The following is a 21,587-nucleotide window of genomic DNA, read 5'->3' on the forward strand; positions in this document are numbered from 1 at the left end:
AGGGACCTTGAGCCCAGGGCTTTCCCACCTGTGTGCGTAGTAGGGTCAGGTGTAGCAAGAAGCCCTGGGAAGCGAGGAGTGCGGGTTGGTTTGGTTTGGTTTGGATTAGGTAGTTTCTCGATTTCCCACCCTCAGGCTGCCCGGGGAATGTGGATTCGGAGAAGGTGCAAAGACCTGCGCCCGCCCCTTCCCCAGAGAGAACAACAGAGGCTGTTTTCCGGTCACCATTCTGGTTTTAATGGAAGGTTCCTCCTGGCCACCAAGGAGGGGAAGAGGGACCACTGGGTAGACAGGGGTGGGGCGAGGGGAGCCAGAGGCCCATCTCCAGACAGTGCAGTAGGACATGTGGGTTTGGAAAAGAGCCCCTTCTCCGTGACCAGTGGGAACCGTTGCAAAGATACCTCTCCGTCCACAAAACTTAGATGTCATAGTGGATTTTTGCAGAACAAGGCATTCACATTATTGAAAACAGCAAGATTCACTTTTTATGAAACAGTGTTGAGAACATTAAAAATAAATATGGACATTCCAGGGTCCTAAATGCCCAGAGAAATAGACACATCCAGTCTGACTTCAGGAGCAGCTTAGAGGCAGAAGTTCCCAGTCTTTGAGGTCAAAAGTGGGGTCCAGAGGAGTCTGGGCCCCTTGAGATGCAGTTCACACAGCAGCCTGAGCCTTTTCAAGTCTTTTAGGTTCATAGCAGCGACTCCAGGAGGCTTGGGCCAGGCTGGGAGGAAGGGAAAGGGGAGACGGGAAAGGGGAAAGCGGAGAGAACCTTTGAGGAAACAGGAGTTGTGTTCTCTTACACCTAGGATAAATAAGGGAGGGTCACTCCAGGCCATTCCCAGGACCCCCCAGACACATTAGGGGGGCACAGTCCAGTTGCATCGGCGGTGGGGGTGGGAGTGTGTGTGTGAAGACAGTCCAGCCCACCCCGGCAGGGACTGGGTCGGGCAGGGGCTGCTCCGGAAGGCACGCTGTGTGCAACTTATCCACGGTGATAAGGGCGTAGGCACCGATGGGGCACCCTGCCCAGGCTCCGCAGCCCCGCCATGTGTACAAGAAACAGGCAACCCCGGCTCCCCCGCGGGCCTGCCCATTCCGCTCTGCTTCTCTACTCTTTTCCCCTCTCTTTATCTTCTTGGTTCAACAGGGCTGAAGACACCGAACCCATGAGGTACTTTGTGTACCTGCTTCCCACATCCAGCCCCGCCAGGGCTCCCCGCGAGCCACCGCAGCCTTCCGCGCTGGGATGCTGGGCCCGGGAGGCAGGGAGAAGGCAGCTCCCGTCGGGGGGCAGCCAGCTGCGTCTTAGGGCCGGCCCGGGCTCGGGCAATCCCCCCCACCACTCAGCCGAGCTTTGAGCAGACCCCCAGTGCCTGCCGGTAGGCCTCTGTCACCTCCTGGCAGTCTGTCAGGGAAAAGCAGCTGTCCCCCAGGGGGTCCTGCCGCCAGCGCCTCAGGCAACTCCCAGGGCCCTCTGAGGGGGGCTCCTCGAGGCCCATGAGGTCGTCCACAGACACACAGCCCCGCAGCGGGGGCTCGGGGAGCCGTTCGGGCAAGTCCAGCTGGTCAAAGGACTCAGAGGACAGGATGCTGTCCTCACTCACAGCCCCCGAGGGACGGCTGGTCCGGGCCGGGGGGCGAGGCGAGGCCAGTTCATCCAAGGAGCCGAAGGTGGTGGGGGCCGTGAGCTCCAAGGCTGTGCGGGAGAACTTGCCATTGAGTTTGAGAATGCCCTTGCGATGGAGGAGCAGCCCCGGGGCCTGGGGGGGCTTCTGCTCCACGGGGTCCCCACTCACAAACACGTCACCTGCATCCAAGAGCTCCCCAGACTCACTGGGCTCAGGAGAGGAGTAGTAGCCAGACTCGCGCTGCCGGGCCTTCTTGAGGATGCCCTTCTTGGGGAACAGGGGAGCAGCCTGCCCTGCGCTGGTAGGGACCGGGCTGGGCTCCAGGGGGTCCTCCTTTGCCCCCTCTGACGAGGTCAATGCTGCCTTCTTGAGAATGCCCTTGGGCAGCTTGAGGTTGCTCTTGCCAGGGCGAGGGGAAGTGTCTTCGGCTGGGTTGCCCTGGAGAGACTGGGCCATGGCATTCTCCTTGCGGGACTTCTTGAGCGAATGCTGGCGCTCCAGGCCGGGGCCGCCGCTCCCACCGCCAGCAGCGTGCTGCTTGAAGAAGCTGCACACCTTGGCCCCGTTCTCCAGGAGGGGCCGGGAGGAGCGCCGGAGCCAGTCTGCCATGGAGCCCCGGGCAGAGTCGCTGCCAGGGTGCCCGCCCTCGCGCAGAGCCTCCTGCTCCCCCACGCGGGTGGCATAGCCCCAGTTGACCCACCAGTGACTGGCCACATCCTCCAGGGTGGCCCGGCGGGTGGGGTTCACCATTAACAGCCACCGGATCAGGCCACAGGCGTCTGGAAGATAGAAGGCAGAGGCTTCAGTCTGGCAGCTCCGAGAACGGGCCCTCCATGGGCCTCCTCACTGGCTTGCCCCCGATTTGAGCTAAGACTCTGCTCACCCCTGGGTTAGATACGTCCATTCCTAACTAGGGCTCTACAAGCCCCAGCCCAGCCACCTCCCCCATGCAGCTTTCCTGGATTGACTCCCCCAGCTGCCTCTCTGTCCCACATCCCCTTGAGACTGAGACCCCGTCACGAGCCCGCACTGGTATGTCAGCGTGTAATTCTCTCCCTCCACTGAACCCAACTCTCTGAGGGCAGAGACTGTGCTCAAGGGTAAACTAAGGCTCTCACACCCTTTTTCCTGCCTTCTACATCACACTAGAAGAACAAAAAGGTTTCTGAGGGTGAGAACAAAAACAACAGGAAATGAGATGACTGCAGCAAAGATCTAAGTCAGACCTCAGGAAGCACTTCCCCAATACAACCCAGCGTGCCCATGAGGGAAGGAAGAGATGTCCCCTCCTTCCTCAGAGGGCTCAGACATTGGAGAGATGGCCATGGAGGGTTCCTTAATTTTCTGCAGGTCACAATGGACTGTTGCCCTCTTCACTCTAGTGCCACCGTTTACTTCCTGCCCTGGATGAGAACCCCCCCACCTTGCACTCACCAGAGGGTTTGGGGGGCTCCCGGTAGGCCCCATGGCTGATCTGTTTCACCAGAGTCTTGTGGTCCTGCCCGTCAAAGGGCATGGTGCCATGCACCAGGATGTACAGGAGGACACCCAGGGACCAGCTGTCCACCTGAGAGAGAGGGGAGGTCAGCAAGGCTGCCGTGTGCACAGCGGGGCTGCCACCCCAGCTTCAGCACCGGGGAAGGAAAGGTCCCTGCTGGACAACTCAGAGGCCACACATCTGAGGACCACCCCCTCTGGTACCCAGGGGCAATGAGGGGGATGCTGCACAGGGGCTGAGGCTCTTAGGGACAGATGTCAATCGCCTCCCCAGAAGGGACGGCCACAGCACAGGGCAGGGGCCGGGGTTGTGGGGATACCACCTCTACATCGAGGCTGGACTGGGCCCAGGAAAGGCAATGGGAACAGGAAAGGTGAGGGTGAGAAGAGCGAGGCTGGGAGTCAGGAGCCCTGGGTTCTAGTTCCAGTTCTGCTACTCCTGGCTAGAGACCTGGCAAGTCACTACTTTTGGGGGAGCTGAGTTTTGTGCTCTGAAAGAGGGAGTAACTAGAAAACCAGCCCGCCTAGCTCACGGGATCTTAAGTCCTGGGAAGTGACTGAGGCAGGCTGGTGGCAGAGGGCGACCACTCACCTCTGGGCCCGTGTAGGGCTTTCCGTTGACGATCTCTGGCGAGGCATAGAGGGGGCTCCCACAGAACGTCTGCAGGAATTTGCCTTGGTGGTACAGGTTGGAGAGGCCAAAGTCAGCAATCTGCAGGATTGGGGCAAACGCAGACATGGCTCAGGCCAAGGCCAGGTTGTTCCGTAGCTCCTAGCACGGCCCTCTCCAGACCCTGGGGAACACCAGGCCCCAACAGAAGGAAAGGGTCCCCATGACCCCTACCCCGCACCGGGCACTGTCTACATAGCTCAGGCCCGGAAGGGAGAGCCCTGAGCAGGTGTGCCAGTCGGGAGCACCCGGTCAGAGGCGTGTTGGGGGGCTCCAGGATCCTCACAGTTCCCCAGGCCCTTTTGCTCACGCTGCATCCCACCCCAGAGATTCTCTCTCCCGCCTGCATCCAGCAAGCCCACCTCCCCTGGGGAGGCCTCCCACTGCCCTGAGATCGCCTCCTCCTACGAAGCCCTACAGTGCCCCAAGGCTCCCAGACTCCCAGCTCATCAGTGCTGCCTCCCGCCGGCCAGGCTCCGTCCTCCCACGCTGCCCTCCTTGCCCACCTTGCCTGCAGCTGCTAGCCCAGTTGAGACCCCGGATGAGGCTCAGTAGGCACTTATCGGCTGACAGGAGCCAGATGGAGCGGGAGAGCCAGCTCCTCACGCCAACGCACAGCCCAGCTATCCACAGTTAGAGGCCGAGGCCGATGGCCTGCTGCTCCCCACCCTGTCAGAGGATCATGCGTGCCCGGGCTGGGGAGGGGCTGTGTATGAAACTCGGGCTCCTTCCTTTATGGCTTTATTGGCCTCTTATCAAGCAGAGATACCAGTTGAAGCCCATAGCGAGGCCTGTGACTGGCACAGACGGGAAGGTTGGTGGCTGTCCTGGTTATGTAGGTTTATTGGCTCTGGCTTCCCTCCCCCTGGTCAGCATCAAAGGGATCCCCACCTGCTCCGGGAATTGGCTGGGAAGGGGAATGAACTTAGTACCAGGCCATCTCAGGGCACAGGTCAGGAGACACTGGATGGGACTATGGCCTGGGTTCAGGAAGATTCTGAGGAGGGTCAGAGGGCAGAGTCACCCTCCCAGGTGCCTGCTAGGGGCCAGCCTCCCTGCCCGAGCCAGTCCTTGCCACACCCTCCTTCCCGAGATCTGAGTTTATTCCACCAACGTGAGCTTCTCCTGCCTGACCTAAATTTAACTCCCTGGGAGGGGAAATCTGGCAGCAGGAAGCAGGAAGCTGGTGCTGAAGTGCTTGGTCTGTGGGGACAGGTGCCACACGGCTACCTAACTGTAGCAGATTGAAGTGTGCACGTGTGTGCATGCAGGTGTGCACACATGCAGGTGGGGAGAACAACTCCCGGCCCATCCCAAGGTTGTGAGCAAAAGCTGACCCTAGATCTAAACTCCTGTCAGCCTCGTGATGTCAGAAGAACACTGGTCTTGGAGTCAGAAGACCTTGGTTCCAGCCCAGGCGCAGCCACTCACTAGCTGTGTGACCTTGTGCAAGTCACCCTTCATCCTGAGGCCTCAGCTCTCCAGCCAGCAGGTGCTGGAGTGGATGAGGTCCCTGCCAGCACTAACATAGTAAGTCTGATCTTTGGTCAACTCCTTCAGGGACCCACTAAGAGCTTACAGCTACCTGGCTGGGGATGGTGCAGAAAAGCTAAGGTAGGGCAGGGAAGTTTCTGGAAACAAGCAGTGGGGCTCACCTTGATATTTCCATTGGCATCTAGGAGGATGTTCTCCAGCTTGAGATCCCGGTGGACAACTCCATTCTGAAAGGAGGAGGGAGTAGAGTCAGGGGAAGGTCACCAGGGAAGGGAAGGGGATGAGGGGCCGAGTCTGGAAAGTGAGGCAAACACAAAGGGAGCCAGGTGGGGCTGCACACAGGCAGGCTGGGAATGCCCGTCTTCACTGGCATGTGATGCAAGAAATGACAGGCCCTTCCATCCCCGTCCAAGAGACAAAGTCAGAGACACCAATGTTTCCTTGCATGAGAGTCCAGAATCCAGTCTTGCCTCTGCTTCTGTCTCCCTGTGTGATCTGGGACAAGGTGTGGAATCTCTCCAGTCCAAACCAGCCCCAGAGTCCCAGGGACCACCCCTGGGAACACGGCTGGGCCAGGTGGGCGCTCACCTGGTGGCAGTAATATACAGCAGAGACGATCTGCCGGAAGAAATGCCGGGCCTCACGCTCACTGAGCCGCTGCCGCTCGCTGATGTGGTCGTACAGGTCTCCCCGGCTGGCGTACTCCATGACGATCACGATCTTGCTGCTGTTCTCGAACACTGGGCAGAGCGAGGTGGGGAACGTCAGGCCCCCCGAAGTCTGCTCTCCACTGGGGCTCACTCACTCCACCCTGGCCCCACACCAGACAGGACCTCCCTCTAGAGATGTCTGCTAATCAGGCTGCAGAAGGGCCTCTGAAGCTCCCAGCACCTTCAGGGAGCGATGACTTAAGGCCAAGGACACTGCCTTGCCCTCCCCCTCCTTGGAAGTTCAGGCTTTTGAGGATTCTGAAAACTACCTGCAAATTCCCAGGAAGGCAGACCCATCACTAGCTGAGCCTGAAAGGCCAGGCTCTTTGGTTTAGAACCCAGCTCTTTTTCACCTTGTGACCTTGGGCAAATCTCTTCTAGATATATCAGTAAGAATGCAAGTTTGCTGAGTGGTCTTGGACAAGTTATTTTACCACCGTGCCTCAGTTTCCTCATTTGAAAGGCAGGATAATAATGGCAGCCTCACAGGGCTTGGGTACGAAACAGATAAAAAGTCAGCAATAGCTTTGGGGCTGGCTGAGCAAGCTGGCATAGGGTCTGGCACATAAGCAAGCTCTCGATAAATGGTACCTACTGTTATGTTTATAATCAGTGCCCTCATTAATAAATCTGAAAAATATTGCCAATAATAACGCCTGCCTGGAAGAGCAGAGACGGATAAAAGTATGTGAAAGTGGATCGTGAGCTGTAAAGTACTGTGGAGAGCAGGGCCATTCATCACCCCACCATCTCTGACTTCCATCCAGGGTGTGTGGGCCAGGGCCTCCTGCATACGGCTCGTACACAGAAGCAATCAATACGATTTGGTAATGAACTGACTGGCTGGGTTCCTGGCCATCAGCCCATCCCAGCTGGCTCAGCTCCACCTGTAGGAGGGGCCTTCTTCCCACCTCAGGCCTTGTCTGTTCACTAGGAGTGGCTGGTTCACCAAACTGGCCCTTCAGCTGGGTGTGTGTCAGCACATGCACGTCCGTGACGTTGCATCTTTGTGTCAGACGGGTCCTGTGACTTGCTTGGCCAGCCCCAGAGCTGTTGCTGTCTAGCCTCTGGGAAGGAGCAGAGGGAGGAGGCTTCTCCCTAGAGGGGTCCCAGCTTCCAGGCACTCCTGGATTCAGGGCCAGGAGGACTGTGCCTTCTTCCAGGGGAACATGAGTAAACGGCCCTGACCCATGGTGGCTCAGCCTCCTAAGGGTGCCTGGCTGAGACTCCAGCACCCCTGGGGTTCTCGACATCTCTGCAGGGGTTCGTGTAACCTTTGTGCCATGAAATGGGGGGTCAAGAGCCAGCCAGGGCACATTCTGGAGAGGAGCTAGGTCAGAGGTCAGTTCCCAGGACTGGAGCCTCCCCCAGCCCACCCCCTCTGAAGCCTGGAGCAGGATGGGGGTGAATCTGGGGGAGCCCTCTCAGACACCCTGTGATGCTCTATGTACATTGAAGGTGCACGAGAAGCCACATCCTGAGCTGGGGCTCGGTTCCCAACCCAGCTGGGGATACGGGTGTGTGGGAGAATCTCACACACACACACACACACACACACACACACACACACACACTCTGCCAGTCACCAAGCTCAGCCCGGCTTAACCAATGCTTTGTCATCGGCCCACTCTCCCCTGAGGGAAGTACACAGAGATACAATTAGTCGTCTCAGCCCCTTGCCTGGGCTCCCCGTGGGCCAGGCTCAGGCCACAGGGCCGTGTCAGTGGCTCTGCCCTTCATCTTCCTATGAACAGGACCCGAGAGCAGAGACTGCCCCATTTCTTTCCCCACCTGGAAAATTCAGACAGAGGCTCCTTCCCGCCCTCCTGCTGCTACTGCTCTCCCTGCTCCCCGTCCCACTGACATCCTGTAAAGGCTTGAAGCAGACAGGTGTGTGGGAGAGGGTGCTCCCCTTCTTTCCCTCGTCACCCTCTCTTGCTCACTCTGTTGTCTGGGTCACGGGGGAGGGGGCAGCTGGGGTGGCGAAGTCAGCACTGATGTCAGAGAAGAGGAGAGGTAGCCCCGTGGCGGGAGTGATTCAGAGCACAGGACAGACTCTAGCAGGTCTGGCTCTTGGGACATATGAGGAACAGCACCCATGCACGTGTGCCTCGGCCTCCCTAGGACTGCTCAGGACCCAGCTGGGTTGGGAAGGTAGTGTGCAGGGAGGGAAAACGCAATGATAACAAAAAAGCCTGCGATCCCTTCAGTGCCTCCCGTGAGCAGAGCGCTCCGTGACATTATCCAGTTTGATCTCTGCAACCACCTTGTGATGCAAGTGGGAGTGTCCCACTTTATAAACGAGGAACTGAGGCCCAGAGTCTAAGTTCAATGTTGCCTAATGTCACACGGCTGGGTTTCAAATCCAGCTTTTGCCCAACTCTAAACCCTGTGTGTGGCTTTTTCACTTCTTTGTGTTGTCTGTTCTGACTCCTTCTACACACACACACACACACACACACACACACACACACACGTGCACACACACTCAGCCTCCCCCGCGTACCTTCGTGGATGGCGATGATGTGAGGGTGGTTGAGTGACGACATGATCTCGATCTCCCGTCGTATGTGCATCAGATCTTGCTCATCTTTGATTTTGTCTTTCCGGATTGACTTGATGGCCACCTGGGAACAGAGAATGCGGGAGAGTGAGGAGAAAGGTCTGACAGGTAAAGGCATCCCTGAGGACGTTCTGGGGGCCCTGGCCCTGCTGGCCTGCCTGCACCTGCCACAAAGGCCACAGCGTGCACCCAGAGAAGCCACTCCATCCTTCCCCAGGGTAGGTGGCAGGCCTGGGTTGGGTACAGTCCATGCAGCAGGCAGGAGTACGGACCAATGGCCTCCTTATTCAGAGTGTAGCTGAACAAGGAAGGTGGCCACCGGCATCCGAAAGGCAGATGCTTTATGATTTATAAAGCCAGTGTGCCAGACCACACCACGAGGACGAGGATGGGCCTGTTTTGCTCAGCACTGGATCCCTGATGCTGAGCACAGAGTCTGGCCCGTGCTTGGCACTGGATAACTGTTTGTGGCATTGGTAAAGGAACTGGCCCTCACAACAGCCCTGGGGTAGGCACAGAAAGCGTCATCATCCCCGTTTACCGGTGAGGAACCCAGGACCCCGAGAGGTTAAAGGACCTGCTCAGGCAGACAGTCACTAACCGGCACAAACTGGGGTGAGACCACCGGGCCTCTGACTCCACGTTTGGTACTTTATCTGTCCCAGACGCTAACTTGCCTTAAACAACTAATATCTAGCCGAAAAGTGGAAACAACCCAAATGTTCCTCAGCAGATGAAAGGATAAACAAAACACGGTCTATCCGCACAATGGAACATTATTCAGCCATAAAAAGGAAAGCAATTCTGACACATGGTAGAACATGCATGAACCTTGAAAACGTTGTGCCCAGTGAAATAAGCCAATCACACACGGACAAATATTGTATGATCCCACCTGTGCGAGGCACCTAGAATAGGTGGATTTGTAGAGACAGAAAGTAGAATGGTGGTTTCTGGGGGCTGGGGGAGGGGAAAATGGGAGTTGTGGCTTAATGCCTATAGTTTCAGTTTTACAAAACGAAAAGAATTCGCAGACTGGTGTACAGCAATGTGAACATGCTTAACACTATTGTACACTTAAAACGGTAAGTTTTATATTTTTATATATTTTATTACAATGTTTAAAAATATTGCCCCCAAAATTACAGGGGAGAAAAAACTCAAAACACCAATCTCTTCTGTCCAGGTCAGGAAATGCTCCTCCCCCCGCGACCAACAACTCGACAGTTAGAGTCCCCAGCCCTGCCATCTTCCTCTCGACAGGTGAAAAACGCCATATAAGGTTTAATCCCCGCGGCTGGGGCGTGGGGTGAGCTGGGGCAGGGTGGGGTGAGGCAGGAGGACACAGAGGAGCTGCCGAGATGCCATTGAAGCCACCTCTTAGGGACTGAGACTGCCGGTCTCTCTCAGCTCCACCCCACTCCGCAGCAGCTGCCGGACAATGGCCCAGCAGCACTGGTAGCAGGGCCTGCTGTGTCACACACATGCCGGGGAGCCAAGGGACCAGCCCCCATTCTGGGTCCCTATTCTGTCACTGTCCCTGTGGGTGAATCCCACCCCTTCCCAGAGTCGCCGTTTCTGTGAAATAAACAGGTTGAGCTAAGACGTCCGGGGGCTTCCCTGCTCTGATTCCCTGCGAGGAGCTGTGCAAATGCCACGGCCCTCGCAGGCTGCACGGCTGGCATCAGGGGCGGGCGTGGGGTGAGGGTGGGGTGTCCCAGGGCCAGCCGGTTCCTGGCAAGTCCCGTCCTAGGACACGGATGGTAAATACAAGACTTCCTCTTCACGGGAGATAGGCGAGTTATGAGAAATCTGAAGACGCAGAGCGAGGTACACAGCTCCCCATGCCATTTCCCAGGAGGGTCTGCCTCCCCTCGGGACTCGGAGGCAGACAGAGAAAAGGAAAGCCCCGCTTGAGGGGAGGGGCCTCTAATCCACCCTTTCAAAGGGCTCTGGAGGCAGACAATGGCTTCCGGCTCGCAGGGCTCCCGGGGACAGCGGCCCTGCCGGCCTGTGCTCCCCATCGGACAAGAATGCGGAACAGCCCTAATCCCGTCAGAGGAGCTGCTCACAATGCCCGCCAGCCCGGTCACCCCGGCAACCGGCCAGGGATGGCGTGCCCTCCGCCCTGCCCCTCCCCCAGAGCTGTGCTGCTGAAAGAGGGGAGGCCCAGTGCTTGCTCGCGCCCTCCCTAAGCAGGGCACAGAGGACAATGGCAGGAGGGAGGGATGGTCACCATGGAGCCTCCTCCCCAAGATGCTGGAGAGGCCCACGCTGCAGCTGCAGGGGCCAGGGCTGCCCGCCTCCTGCTCCAAACCATCCATGTCTCCCCAGTGAGCTAAGCAAAAAAAAAAAATCCCTGAGCTTGGAATTGGGCAGGGGTGGGGAGTAGGGTGTAGAGGGCTTGAATCCTCCTCTAACTAAGAGGCCCCTCTCTCTCCTGGATTCAACCTGGGGTGTCATTCCCATACCCCTCTTTCTCCATACCCCTTTTCTCCCCCTGAGGGGAGATTTTATGGACTAGTTCTTTTCTTTCTAAAATTCTTTGTTTCCACAATCAAACAACGGATATAGTTCTATGAGCTCTTTAGAGACAAAGGTCCATTAAAATGTATTAATAGTAAAAACAATCATATAAACACAAGTCACATATCTAGACGATCAAAACATTTGAGAGCTTAAGATGTACAGGTATACAAAACCTAGGCACATCTTAGATAAACGGTTGTGTACTCACGAACGTATACAATAGTGAAATAAATCATCATGGGCTTAGGGGGCAGAACTCTACAGATGACAAGGCCTAAAAGAAATGAGGTTCCAAAAAAAGGGGGTCTTTGAGGTGCTAGAAGGAGTCTCTGCATGGACAGAGGGTACACAAGTCCAACCCTGAGATCCATCTCTTTCAACGCTGGAAGCCCAAGATTCTAAATCAGAATTGCTAATTCTCAGTGAACAGCTCCAGCCTCCTGCAAACTCACGCTCTGGCCTCACCGGGTTTATCAAGGACCCTCCAGTTATCTATGTTAGGTGCTAAGCACATCACAGCTTGGCTGGCACTTCCCAGGAGAGAAACAAGTTATTCATCAGGCCTCCATCCGTCCCCCAGGGGGGCTGGGCCCTCCTCCCCAACCTACCCCAGCCCCAGGGGAGAGGCCTCTAGCTATCGCCTGGATAGCTTGTCAAAGTAAATTAGATCTAGCAACAGCTCAGGCCTAGACAGAGCCTAGCTACGGGAAGCACTCAACAGTTGTTTACTGGGGAACACAGATCACAATAAAATTATTGGTTAAGTCATCCAGCTGATCTCTGACTGATGGGACGGTGCCCAGATATGATTTTCTCCCCGTCCTCCTAGGCACGGGTAGAGACAATCTCAGTCATGAGGACTAATTTTTAAGGACCTTTGTTCTCATCTGCAAGATAGCTGGGCAACTATTTTCTAGAATAAAAATAACCTGACTAAAGCCAAGGAAGAGTGTAACAATTGGTGAATGGACCACCCAGGGGAAGAACGGCCACATGCCCAGAGAGAGTCCTAGTATAATTATTAATATTGCCGCCTTTATTGTCCAAACTATCCAAGCGTAGACAATACATTATATGGCCACCCTACGCGGAGGGGGAAGGAAAACCAGGCCCAGTGATGACAAGGTAAATGTGAACACCTGATTAGTGGAGTGGGCACTGAAAGCCCAGGTATCTAATCCTTATTGCCCCTATCGAGCTACACAACTCAAGACAAGTCACTTAAATGATCTGGTTAATTGGTCTGGCTAGTTCTAATGTTCTCATCTGAAAAACCAAAGGACATTTATTCTTTAAACATCTGCTAAATGCCTATACGTCCTACGCTATATGTTAGGGATTCAAACAAAAATTAGACAGTCCCTGTACCAAGGCCCTCCTCAGTCTAGTGGGAGGAACTCCAGTCTGGTGCAATAAATGTGGCAGCTGAGGCCCCTGCCTGCAGAGGGGCTCCAGGAACACTGGAGGGGGCTTTCTTTGCCTGCAGACGCAGGGAAAACCACCCCTGGGAGAGAACTGGTTCATACCTTGAAGGGTGAGTAAGGTTTGCGAGGCCAAGGGAGGTGGGCTGGGGGCAATGGGCATTCCAGGCAGAAGGAAAGGTTGGAGCAAAGGCCAGCAAGGAAGGAGCCACTCACGAACTTGAGCATCAGGATCTCTAACCTCCCTTCCAAACTCTATTCTGTGCTGAACTTCTGCAGAAATGGGTCACCTGCTACTCTGCCAGGAAGCTGCCTGCCAAGGATTGTTACATGGGGCTTGTTCAGAGGCCCCTTACTAGGACCATGTTCACCTGCCTGAGCATAATTCTTACTGGTACCATTCCAGTGCTTTTCTTGCCCCTGCAGCAGTGAACACTGGAAAGAAGGCGGGGCTAATTCCACATCCTGTTTTGCAAATGGGAAACACTGGAGTCCAGAAAGGCGAACTGACTTTCCCAAGGTTCCCCAACACATCAAGAGAGAATGAGGATCTAAGATGGAGGGGTGCTGCCTGGAGAAGCTTCTGTCTCAGAAGACAAAGAGCACGCCTCACACCTTGCCCCGGGCCAGGCTGTGCAGTACCACCAGCCACCCCCATCCTACTTGTGAACATATAAACATGCCCCTACTCCTTTGCCTACACCCTGGAGAGGTAGGTCCTGGGGCTTGATGGGTGAACCCTGCCTCCCTCCCAGGAACTAAGAATGGTAGAAAGGTCTTAGAAAAAGAAGGCCCAGAGATGCTGGTTCCGGGTGCAGGGAGAGGGGGTGCAAGCTGGGCATCTCTGGCCATAGCTGTCACCTGGAGCTGGAGCCAAGCTCCTTGACTCCTCTGGCCTTTGATGGAGCAGCTGCTGTCTGAGAGGCAGGGCAAGGAGCTGGAGGATGACCCATTTAGATAACGGAGGAGAGGCTGGGCTGGCCCAGGCTGGGCAGAGTGAGGATGGGCCTGGGGGTGGTTCACCATCCCACCAACCTGCCAGATTAGGATTGGGCTCTGAGCAGAGCCTAAGCCACCTCCCCTAAGCCCCATGCTGTACTGCCCCCTCCCTGCCACCCTCCAGCCCCCTCTGCCAGGTTGCTGGGCAAGGAGCTTCCCTGCCCAGCCCTCTTGTGTGGTTTGGCCAGAGCCCAAGGACAAGAGTCGCCTGCAGCCTCCCTCCTTGTTGCCGTACAGGCAGGTGCAGAAGGAGCTAGCAGGGCAGTGTCCCGCCGAGCAAGCCTTGGGCAGCTGGCCAGGCGGGAGTCCTCCGGAACTGGGGCTGGAGGAGAGGCTGGGCCTTTGAACAGAGCAGAGATCAAAGTGGTTTGGCTTAGGGAAGCTGGGCACAATCCACACACACAATCCACAATCCAGGGCAGACCCAGGATGGGGGTGGGGGGTCCCCAGGAGAGGGAAGGTAGGGCTTGGTCAAAGCCAGCCTTGCAGGAATAATAACTGTATGTCAGATACTGTAACAAGCACTGTACATAGACTATCTTATTGATCCTAGGAGAACCCCTCAAGGTAGGAATGATTATAATCCCCACTTTACAGATAAGGAAACTGAGGAACAAAGAGGTTGCACAGCTGGCAAGCAACAACAGCATGATTTGAACCCTTGCAGTCTTGACTTGGAGCTAGGCAGTCTCCCCAGTAAGGTTTAAAAACTGGGAATATAATGTAGACACCCACCCAGGATTCCTTAACATAATCAGCGTATGTGAGGGCACAGGTTGATTCCTGGTGACTCTTCCACCCTCAGCACTGCCCGGAGCACTGGAAACGGCAGCCAGCGAGCCCTAGCTGTGGGGCTGACACAGCACACGGGGGTGAGCCGGGGCTCATTGCAAGGCCGACTCCCGGGCCTAGACTCAGTACTTGGTCACTCAGAGCCTGGGTGGTCAAGTCAGGAGCCTATGTTGCAGGCAGGGTACAGGCATGCCACTAGCCAGCCACAGGATAAAGCACGTCCCCTCTCAGGGCCTCAGTTTCCCCATCTATCAGTGAAGGAATCGGGCCGTGTCAGTCATTTTCAAACCTTTGGAAATCCCACAGGGCAATCCGATATGTAAAAGAGACAGAGCACCCCTGCCGCAGAGCACTACCCTCTCGGACTCCCCTCATTTCCCTTGGAAGTAAGACCTCCACGAAGATCATCCCAAAGGCTCTGGTGGACTCCACCATTCCAGGGACCTCACTCAGCATGTGTTTTTCTCTTCAGGGGGGAGGGGTGGTCAGAGGAGCTGGGAGAATCACAGGAGGAAATGTCATTTGGATACTAAGATCCAGAGCAAATATTTGTTTTTCCTTTGATGCCCTCCTGGAGCAGCCGTTAGCCCCGCCCACCTGCCCTTCCCTCTGCCCATCCCCTGACAATCCCACCTAGCAGGTTAGGAGGAGGAAGTATGCTAGCGGGGTGGAGGGAAAATTGGGATGGAAGTCACCCAGCAGGCTTTCCTCTCAATCTAGCCCCCACCAACAACCTCAATTTATGTGAGGGGAGGTCTTGGGCAGCCCCCACGTGGCACTAGGTCTCTCTTGGTGCAGGGAGGATGGTCGAGGGGCAGGGTTGGGGGCAGTGTGCAGAGGAGGGCAAGGCTCCAGCATTGAGAAACCATTAGCACGGCAGGCAACTGCTCTCCAAGAGGAAGGGAGACCTCTAGCAAGTTCTCAGCAGCAGTACTGGGTGGTCTAGATCAGGGAGGCTCAGAGCAGGCCCATGGCTCCTGATCTTGGCTCCCTACTTATAGCAAGAGGCATGTGGCCAGGGAGTATCTTCAGAATTCTCTCTGTTCTGATGTAATAAGAGCTGGAATTCCTGCCTAGAGCCGCTGAGGCTTGAAAACTGAAAGCTGGTTTATCTCACTCTGGAATCAAATGAGATCCTCTCTTTCTCTTTCTCTCTCTCTCTCTCTCACACTCACACCCACTCTCTCTCTCTCTCTCTCTCTCTCTCACACACACACTCTCTCTCTGTCACACACACACACACACACACACACACACACACACACACACACGCAGTGACCCAGGTCAAGAACCTGATGGGATCTCTGAACTTCAATCTCAGTTTCTCGGTCTCTGGGCCACCCCAGTCCTCGAGACCCAGTCTTTCCCCGCCAGGAGGCACAAGGCACAAGCCACGAGCAGCTATTTTCCAGCTAAGCCATTGACAAAGCCTGGGCCCAGCAGTCTCAAGCCTGGGGCCTCACTGGGTCCTCACACTTCATAAAAAGAGAAAGAAAAGGAAAGCCAGGAAGTACATGATTGCCCAATAGCTGTAACCTGGCAGCGGGCAACTGGGGACTGTGCCAGGCGTGAGCAGGAAAAACATACTCGGTCCTATTGATGGGGCCATAATCCACTCTCCAACATCCACTCTCCTTCACCAATGAAATGACTTCCTGTATTTCAAACCAGCTACTGGCTGCAAAAGCAAACACAACCTGGGGAGGCAACCACTGCCATGGCCAATAGGGCAAACCATAGCCACATACGCGCACACACACACACACACACTCACACACCTTACAACCAGCACCCAATGGATTCAGCAAAAACATAACCCCTAAACCACCTGCTCTAAAAGATTTGTTAAAATATAGATTATATGGCCCTATCCTATACCTTCAGAATAAATTCCACTGAGTGTGGAACCAGAGAAGAAGTACTCTAAACAAACACCCCAGGTGATTCCTGGGTACACTGAACTCAAGTTGGAGAACCACAGTTAACCAGTGTTAATTAACTTTTGGCAAATTTGCCATCCTTTCTGGGCTGGCCTTTCTAGATATAAGTAGTAGTTCTCATCACAAGTTCTATGTGTCAGGAACAATTTAAGTTCATATTTGTATCTTATTCGGTCCTCACAGCAGCTTGTGAGGCAGGCTGTGTTTTCTCCATTTTTGCAGAAAGGGAAACAGAGTACACAGATGAAGAAATTGCCCAAGTTCCCACAGATTACTACGACTATTACACACACACCAAATTAAAAGGGCAAGTTCCTGAAAAGGCCTCAAAGGTATCTTGGGGCACAGTAGACTTGGTATCAGTGCCTGGTTTCATATTTTCGAGAATCAAAACCTCATCATAATGAAACTTCAACTAAATCTTAGAGCCGTAAAGGACCTAAATGCTAAGCCCACCCCTGTGCAGATCTCCACAGCACGCTGGGATGCCGGACTCTTAGAACTAGGGAACTCCACACCGCATCCATTCATTCAACCACACACATACTTATCAAATTCCTACTAAGGTCAGGTGCCTTCTGTGTCCACTCTATCGAACAGTCCGTTCCCAGCAAAATTCAGCTTAAGTCCCATCTTCTCTAGGAAGCTTTCCCATCCCAGACAGGACAATACTGTCTTCTGTGCGCCCCGTGCCAGCTATCCACCTCCCTTATTCGGCAATCCATCGCATGCAGTCTGGTGCCGCTGGGGTCCTCAGGTCTACGACCACTGTCCCTCCAGTCATGGACAGACACACCTGCAAAGGACACCCTTCCACACACGCAGGCACCCTCAGCGTGGTAAGACTGCATGCTGGCAACTGCCCCGAGCAACGCACGCGCCCCCGGCCCACCCTCCTTCGCTCCGCGCCCCGCCGGGCCGGCCGGACAGAGCCGCACTCACCAGGCGCCCGGAGCCCTCCCGTGCCTTCTTCACCTTCCCGTAGGTGCCTTTGCCCAGGGTCTCCAGGAACTCGTAGCGGTGCCGCAGGTTGTGCTTGTGGTGGTGCCGCTTCACCGCCTGCTTCTTCATCACGGGCTTGGGGGACTTGATGAGCCCGTCGGCCAGGGGCCGGGCGAGCTCAGCGGCCAGGGCGGCGGCGGCCGAGGCGGCGGGGCCGGGGCGCGGAGGAAAAGCCAATGACTCCATGGCGATCAGGATGGGAACGAAGGCGACTGCGGGGTCAAGCGGCCGCGCGGGGAGAGTTAGAGCCGGCGGCGCTCGTCCACCGTCGGCCCGGGACCCCACGGCCGCACGCAGCACTCGGAAAGCGCAGCATTCCAAGTTGTTATAAGCGCTCCGGGCCGGAGGCCCTGGCCACGCCCCTGCCAGCGCCCATTGGCCGGCTCGCCGGCGGCGCGTGACCACGGCCTCCCGCATTGGCTCGCCTGGCTCCCGGCCCCGCCTCCTCCCCTGGGCGTGGCTGGGAAAGGTGTCAATGGAGCCCGCCTACCTGGACCCCCGAGGCCAGCACTGGGGAATAGGGGATTCCGGCGGCGGAGGCCGCTTGAAGTCCGGAATCTTACTTTTAGGGCCCTTGAAACCGTTCTTGCCTCTGAGTGGCGCTTGGTCCTGGTTAGAGCCCCTGTTTTTCTGTTGTGCTGTGTTCTCAGTTGCCAAGGGGCAATCTGAGGGCGCTAGAGGTCACCGAAGTATTTCTCCATCCTCAGTAATTTGCTTCTCCCAAGCCCAGATCTATAAAGTTGCTTGGCCACTTCTTTAAGTTCATAAAAGAGAAAAAGGGATAGGATAGGACAGGGGTAGAATCCAGCCAAACGAGAGCGCTGGTGGAGAACTGTTCTAGGGGTCTGAGTTCGATCGTTTTCAGTTATATCAGCCTTAATTGGATTCTGGAATTTATTAGTCCTGGAAAGGTCTCCCCTCTTCATCAAAGAGGGCGTCTGGGGTTGAGTGGATCCCTCAGATGCGGTGGAATTTATAGAGTGTTGGCAGGAGCTGGAGAGAGCCAAAAGGGAAATATGTATTCATTAAAAAATATATTACAATCCTACTATTTAACTTGTATCCCTAAATCTGTAAATAGATGCCCCACCCAAAGTGTTCTTGTCCCTGATTTTGGAGCCAGAAGGACTGGTGGTAGGTCATGATGTGTGGCTTGGTTTTTGAGGCCTGGAGCCCTGGGTCCAGAATCTCTGTTCTGAGCGTCCATTTGGAGTGAAATGAGAATGTCCATAGGTTTTCTTCCTCGCTCTAAACGGGAAGAAAGGGACATTTCCTCTTTCAGCTGTCTTGATAACCTAATCCCGTGAAATGAGTATTATTCTGCCCAAGGCCACACAATTGGTGAGAAAGTGGCAGAACTGTGATTCAGATCCTGATCTGTGGGGAGGAGAATAGAGGACATCAGACCTTGATCCCCTTGCCTGAGGGCAGCCCTCCTGCAAGCAGACTTATGGCCCTGACTGGATTCCAGCTGTGCTGGGCAGACAGCCTTCCCTTCAGGCCCCCAGGAGGATGGTACCTCCAGCTGTGTATTCAGGGCAGGCTGAGGATCAAAAACGACTAGATCCCTAGGGAGATTTTGTATTTAGTGTCTACCTCCTTTCCTACTTCCACTTCCACGGACCCTTTGATCTTTTCTAGAGTGAGTTGTGGATGTCTCCATCCCTCCATGGAGCCCTTCACCTCTTTTGTGGCTAGAGAAAATCCACCTTAGACAGGAAACCAACTCCCCCCCCCCACATCTGGGGGGCCACAGGAGAGAGAAGCTGGTTTGGCATTTTTTCCTCTACCAGCCTCTGCTTTTGCTCTGGGTTATCTGTGAAAATATGATGAGGCCCAGGAGACAGTTCCCCTGACCTGCCATTTCCTTTCCCTTCAGAGATCTGCACCCGTTGCCGGGGGCCCATCCAGATGGATGAGGATTCTCAAAAGGAAGCCTGGGTAACACAGGGCAAGCACAGTGCTGAGTGTCTGGAGACCTGAGTTCTAGTCCTGACTCTGACACTAACCAGTTCTGTGGCCTTCTGTTGATTACTTAATTCATTCTACAAATACTGGTGTCCACTAGGTGCTGGGCCAGGGGACATAATGGTGACAAGATCTCTGCATTTGGAATATTCTCAGTCTAGTGAGAAACAAGCAAATCCTGTACAGAGGGAGAAGGGTCCATGATGGAGGAAGAACAGAATGCCCTTGGGATGTATAACAGGAGAGAGCCCCTAGCCCAGATGGGAGGAGGCCGGTCAGGGTCAGCTTCCTGAAGACAGGGCTTTTCAAGTGGAGACCTGAAGGACAAGTGGCAATTAGCCAGCCAAATCAACATTTCTTCATGAGATGAAAGAATTATACAGATAAGCCTAAGATTCCCTTTCAGGCCTAATCTAGACTCCCATGATTTTTTCCAGGTATCCCCAACATCCAGTGTGCTGCTAGCACATAGAAGGTGGTCAGCAGATACCTATGGATGAAAGGAATGGAATCCAAAGGCTAAAGTGAAAGCACTACGTGTGACAGATCTCCTCCCATTACCAGCTAACTGGTCATGGCAGTAGGTGACATCACCTGCAATCTCTTGGACCTTTCTCACTCCCACCTCAGCTTGCTTTGACTGTAATCTCAATCCCCATTTAGGTGTCAACAGCAGGCAGGCAAGGGAGAGAGACAAACAAGCACAGAGCCACAACAGCATGTGACTCACAAATGGTCTGACCTGCTGAAACTCAACTCTCAAATTCCTTGACGAGAGACCTGGTTGGTGGGAGAGCAAGAGAGCCTCACGGGGAATCTGTGTAGGTCAGAGACTCTGCTGCCTGCGGGTCCCAGGGAATTCCTGGGTCACGTGCTTGGAAGTGTGGATGTGCTTGGATGTCTGGGCTGAGCTAAGCCATTTTCTATCCTGCCTGCCCCACTATCCAGTCCCAGGTGGGGGAAGTCTACCCCTTCTCCCCTAGCCCCATGTCCCTTGGCTGATCCATGTCTGAAGGGCTCTTGGGAGAAACCATTCGTTGGGTCTACTATATGCTGTACTGCGAAAACAATCAGGAAAAACGTCAGTTCCTGTCCTTACGTGCCTCACAACCTCTGTGTGTGTATCTGTGGGGGGTTGGGTGGGTCCAGACTAGCGAAGGGGATGCGAAAGCAGCTCAGAGTGGGAGCTGTTGTGTTGTGTCCTGCTGCGTGCAGGCAGAAGCACAGGCGCGGGGCACCAGGGCTGTGCTTTGGGTGCTTTGGGGGTGGGGTGGGGTGGGGTGGGAGCGGGTAAGACAGATTGCAGATGCATCTAAGATGAGTCTTGGGGAGTGACTGAGAATTACCGCTCTACTCTCGGGGAGTTTACAGTTTAGCGAGGGAAATAAATATGTGACTACCACATAACCCAAGTTGAAAAGTGGTAAGACCCCCAGAGAGTTATAAAATGCCTGTGGGGGCTGAAAGGATGAGTTTTATTCTGGCCCAGGGGCTTGAGGGGGCCCTCATAGTTGAGCCTTGAAGGATGGGTGGGATTTGGATAAGCTGTGAGGAAAGGCCTTGGGGATGGGGTGGGGGCAGGGGTGAGGGAAGGAGGTACTGCATGTGTGGCAGGGCTGGGGAGAGGGGAGGGGAGCCAGCATGCTCTGTAACTCATGAGCTACAGGGGCCTCCCGGGCCCTCGAGCATCTTCTCCAGAGGCCCTCGAGCATCTTTCTGGAATCCTCTTAGTACAGATACCTGAGCACCTCTTCTTTTCTCTGGGAAAGGGGCTTAACTCACTATTCCCTCCCAGCCTGAGACCTCAGCCATCATATTCTCTGTCCCCAGGGCTCTGAGGATGAGTTACAGTCCACAGTTACTGCCCCTGCCCCTGCCCGCATGGAGGACAATATGGCCTTGAGGGTATTAACTTTCCCCTCTCAGGGGCTAGTGGAACTACCTGGATAGGAACCCGCGTGTTAGAACTGGCCCTCCAAGCCTGGGAGGTGTAAATCCAAAGACAGGGATGTAAATCCTGTTAGTCTTTGGTAAATTGGGATGCCTGGCTCAAAGCTGCCCTCTTCTGACCAAACTAAGCTTAGCAAGTTTTATGGATGCCCAAAGCTGTGACCACAAGGCAGGCGATGTGTCCTCCAGTGAGCCGTTCATTTGTTCATTCACCCATTAATTCAACAAATACGGACTGAGCTATTACAATAGGTATAATAATATCTAACATTTATTGAGCCAGCCCTGGTTCTAAGCTTCTTAGATATAGTGTCACATCCAAGACCACCCACCTGGGAAGCAGCAGAGCTGAGAGGCAAACCTGTCAGTGCAACATCACGCCTTCTTCCCCTGACTATTGCGTTGCCTTGTGGTGCCT

At 54.9% G+C, this 21,587-nt stretch overlaps 1 protein-coding gene across 1 annotated transcript; it reads right to left on the reverse strand.

Moving 5' to 3' along the window:
• Positions 1 to 213: 213 nt before the first annotated feature.
• Positions 214 to 17,592, reverse strand: NUAK2 (NUAK family kinase 2). The gene is made up of 7 exons (XM_045536071.1): positions 17,192 to 17,592; positions 8,512 to 8,632; positions 5,884 to 6,035; positions 5,457 to 5,522; positions 3,724 to 3,843; positions 3,069 to 3,201; positions 214 to 2,413 (listed from the first exon to the last, which is right to left on the reverse strand). The coding sequence occupies exons 1-7, from the start codon at positions 17,435 to 17,437 to the stop codon at positions 1,350 to 1,352; spliced, it is 1,902 nt and encodes a 633-aa protein (XP_045392027.1). The 5' UTR covers positions 17,438 to 17,592; the 3' UTR covers positions 214 to 1,349.
• Positions 17,593 to 21,587: the final 3,995 nt, after the last annotated feature.

Source organism: Lemur catta, chromosome 23 (genome assembly GCF_020740605.2).
Source record: "Lemur catta isolate mLemCat1 chromosome 23, mLemCat1.pri, whole genome shotgun sequence".
Taxonomy (NCBI): Eukaryota; Metazoa; Chordata; class Mammalia; order Primates; family Lemuridae; genus Lemur; species Lemur catta.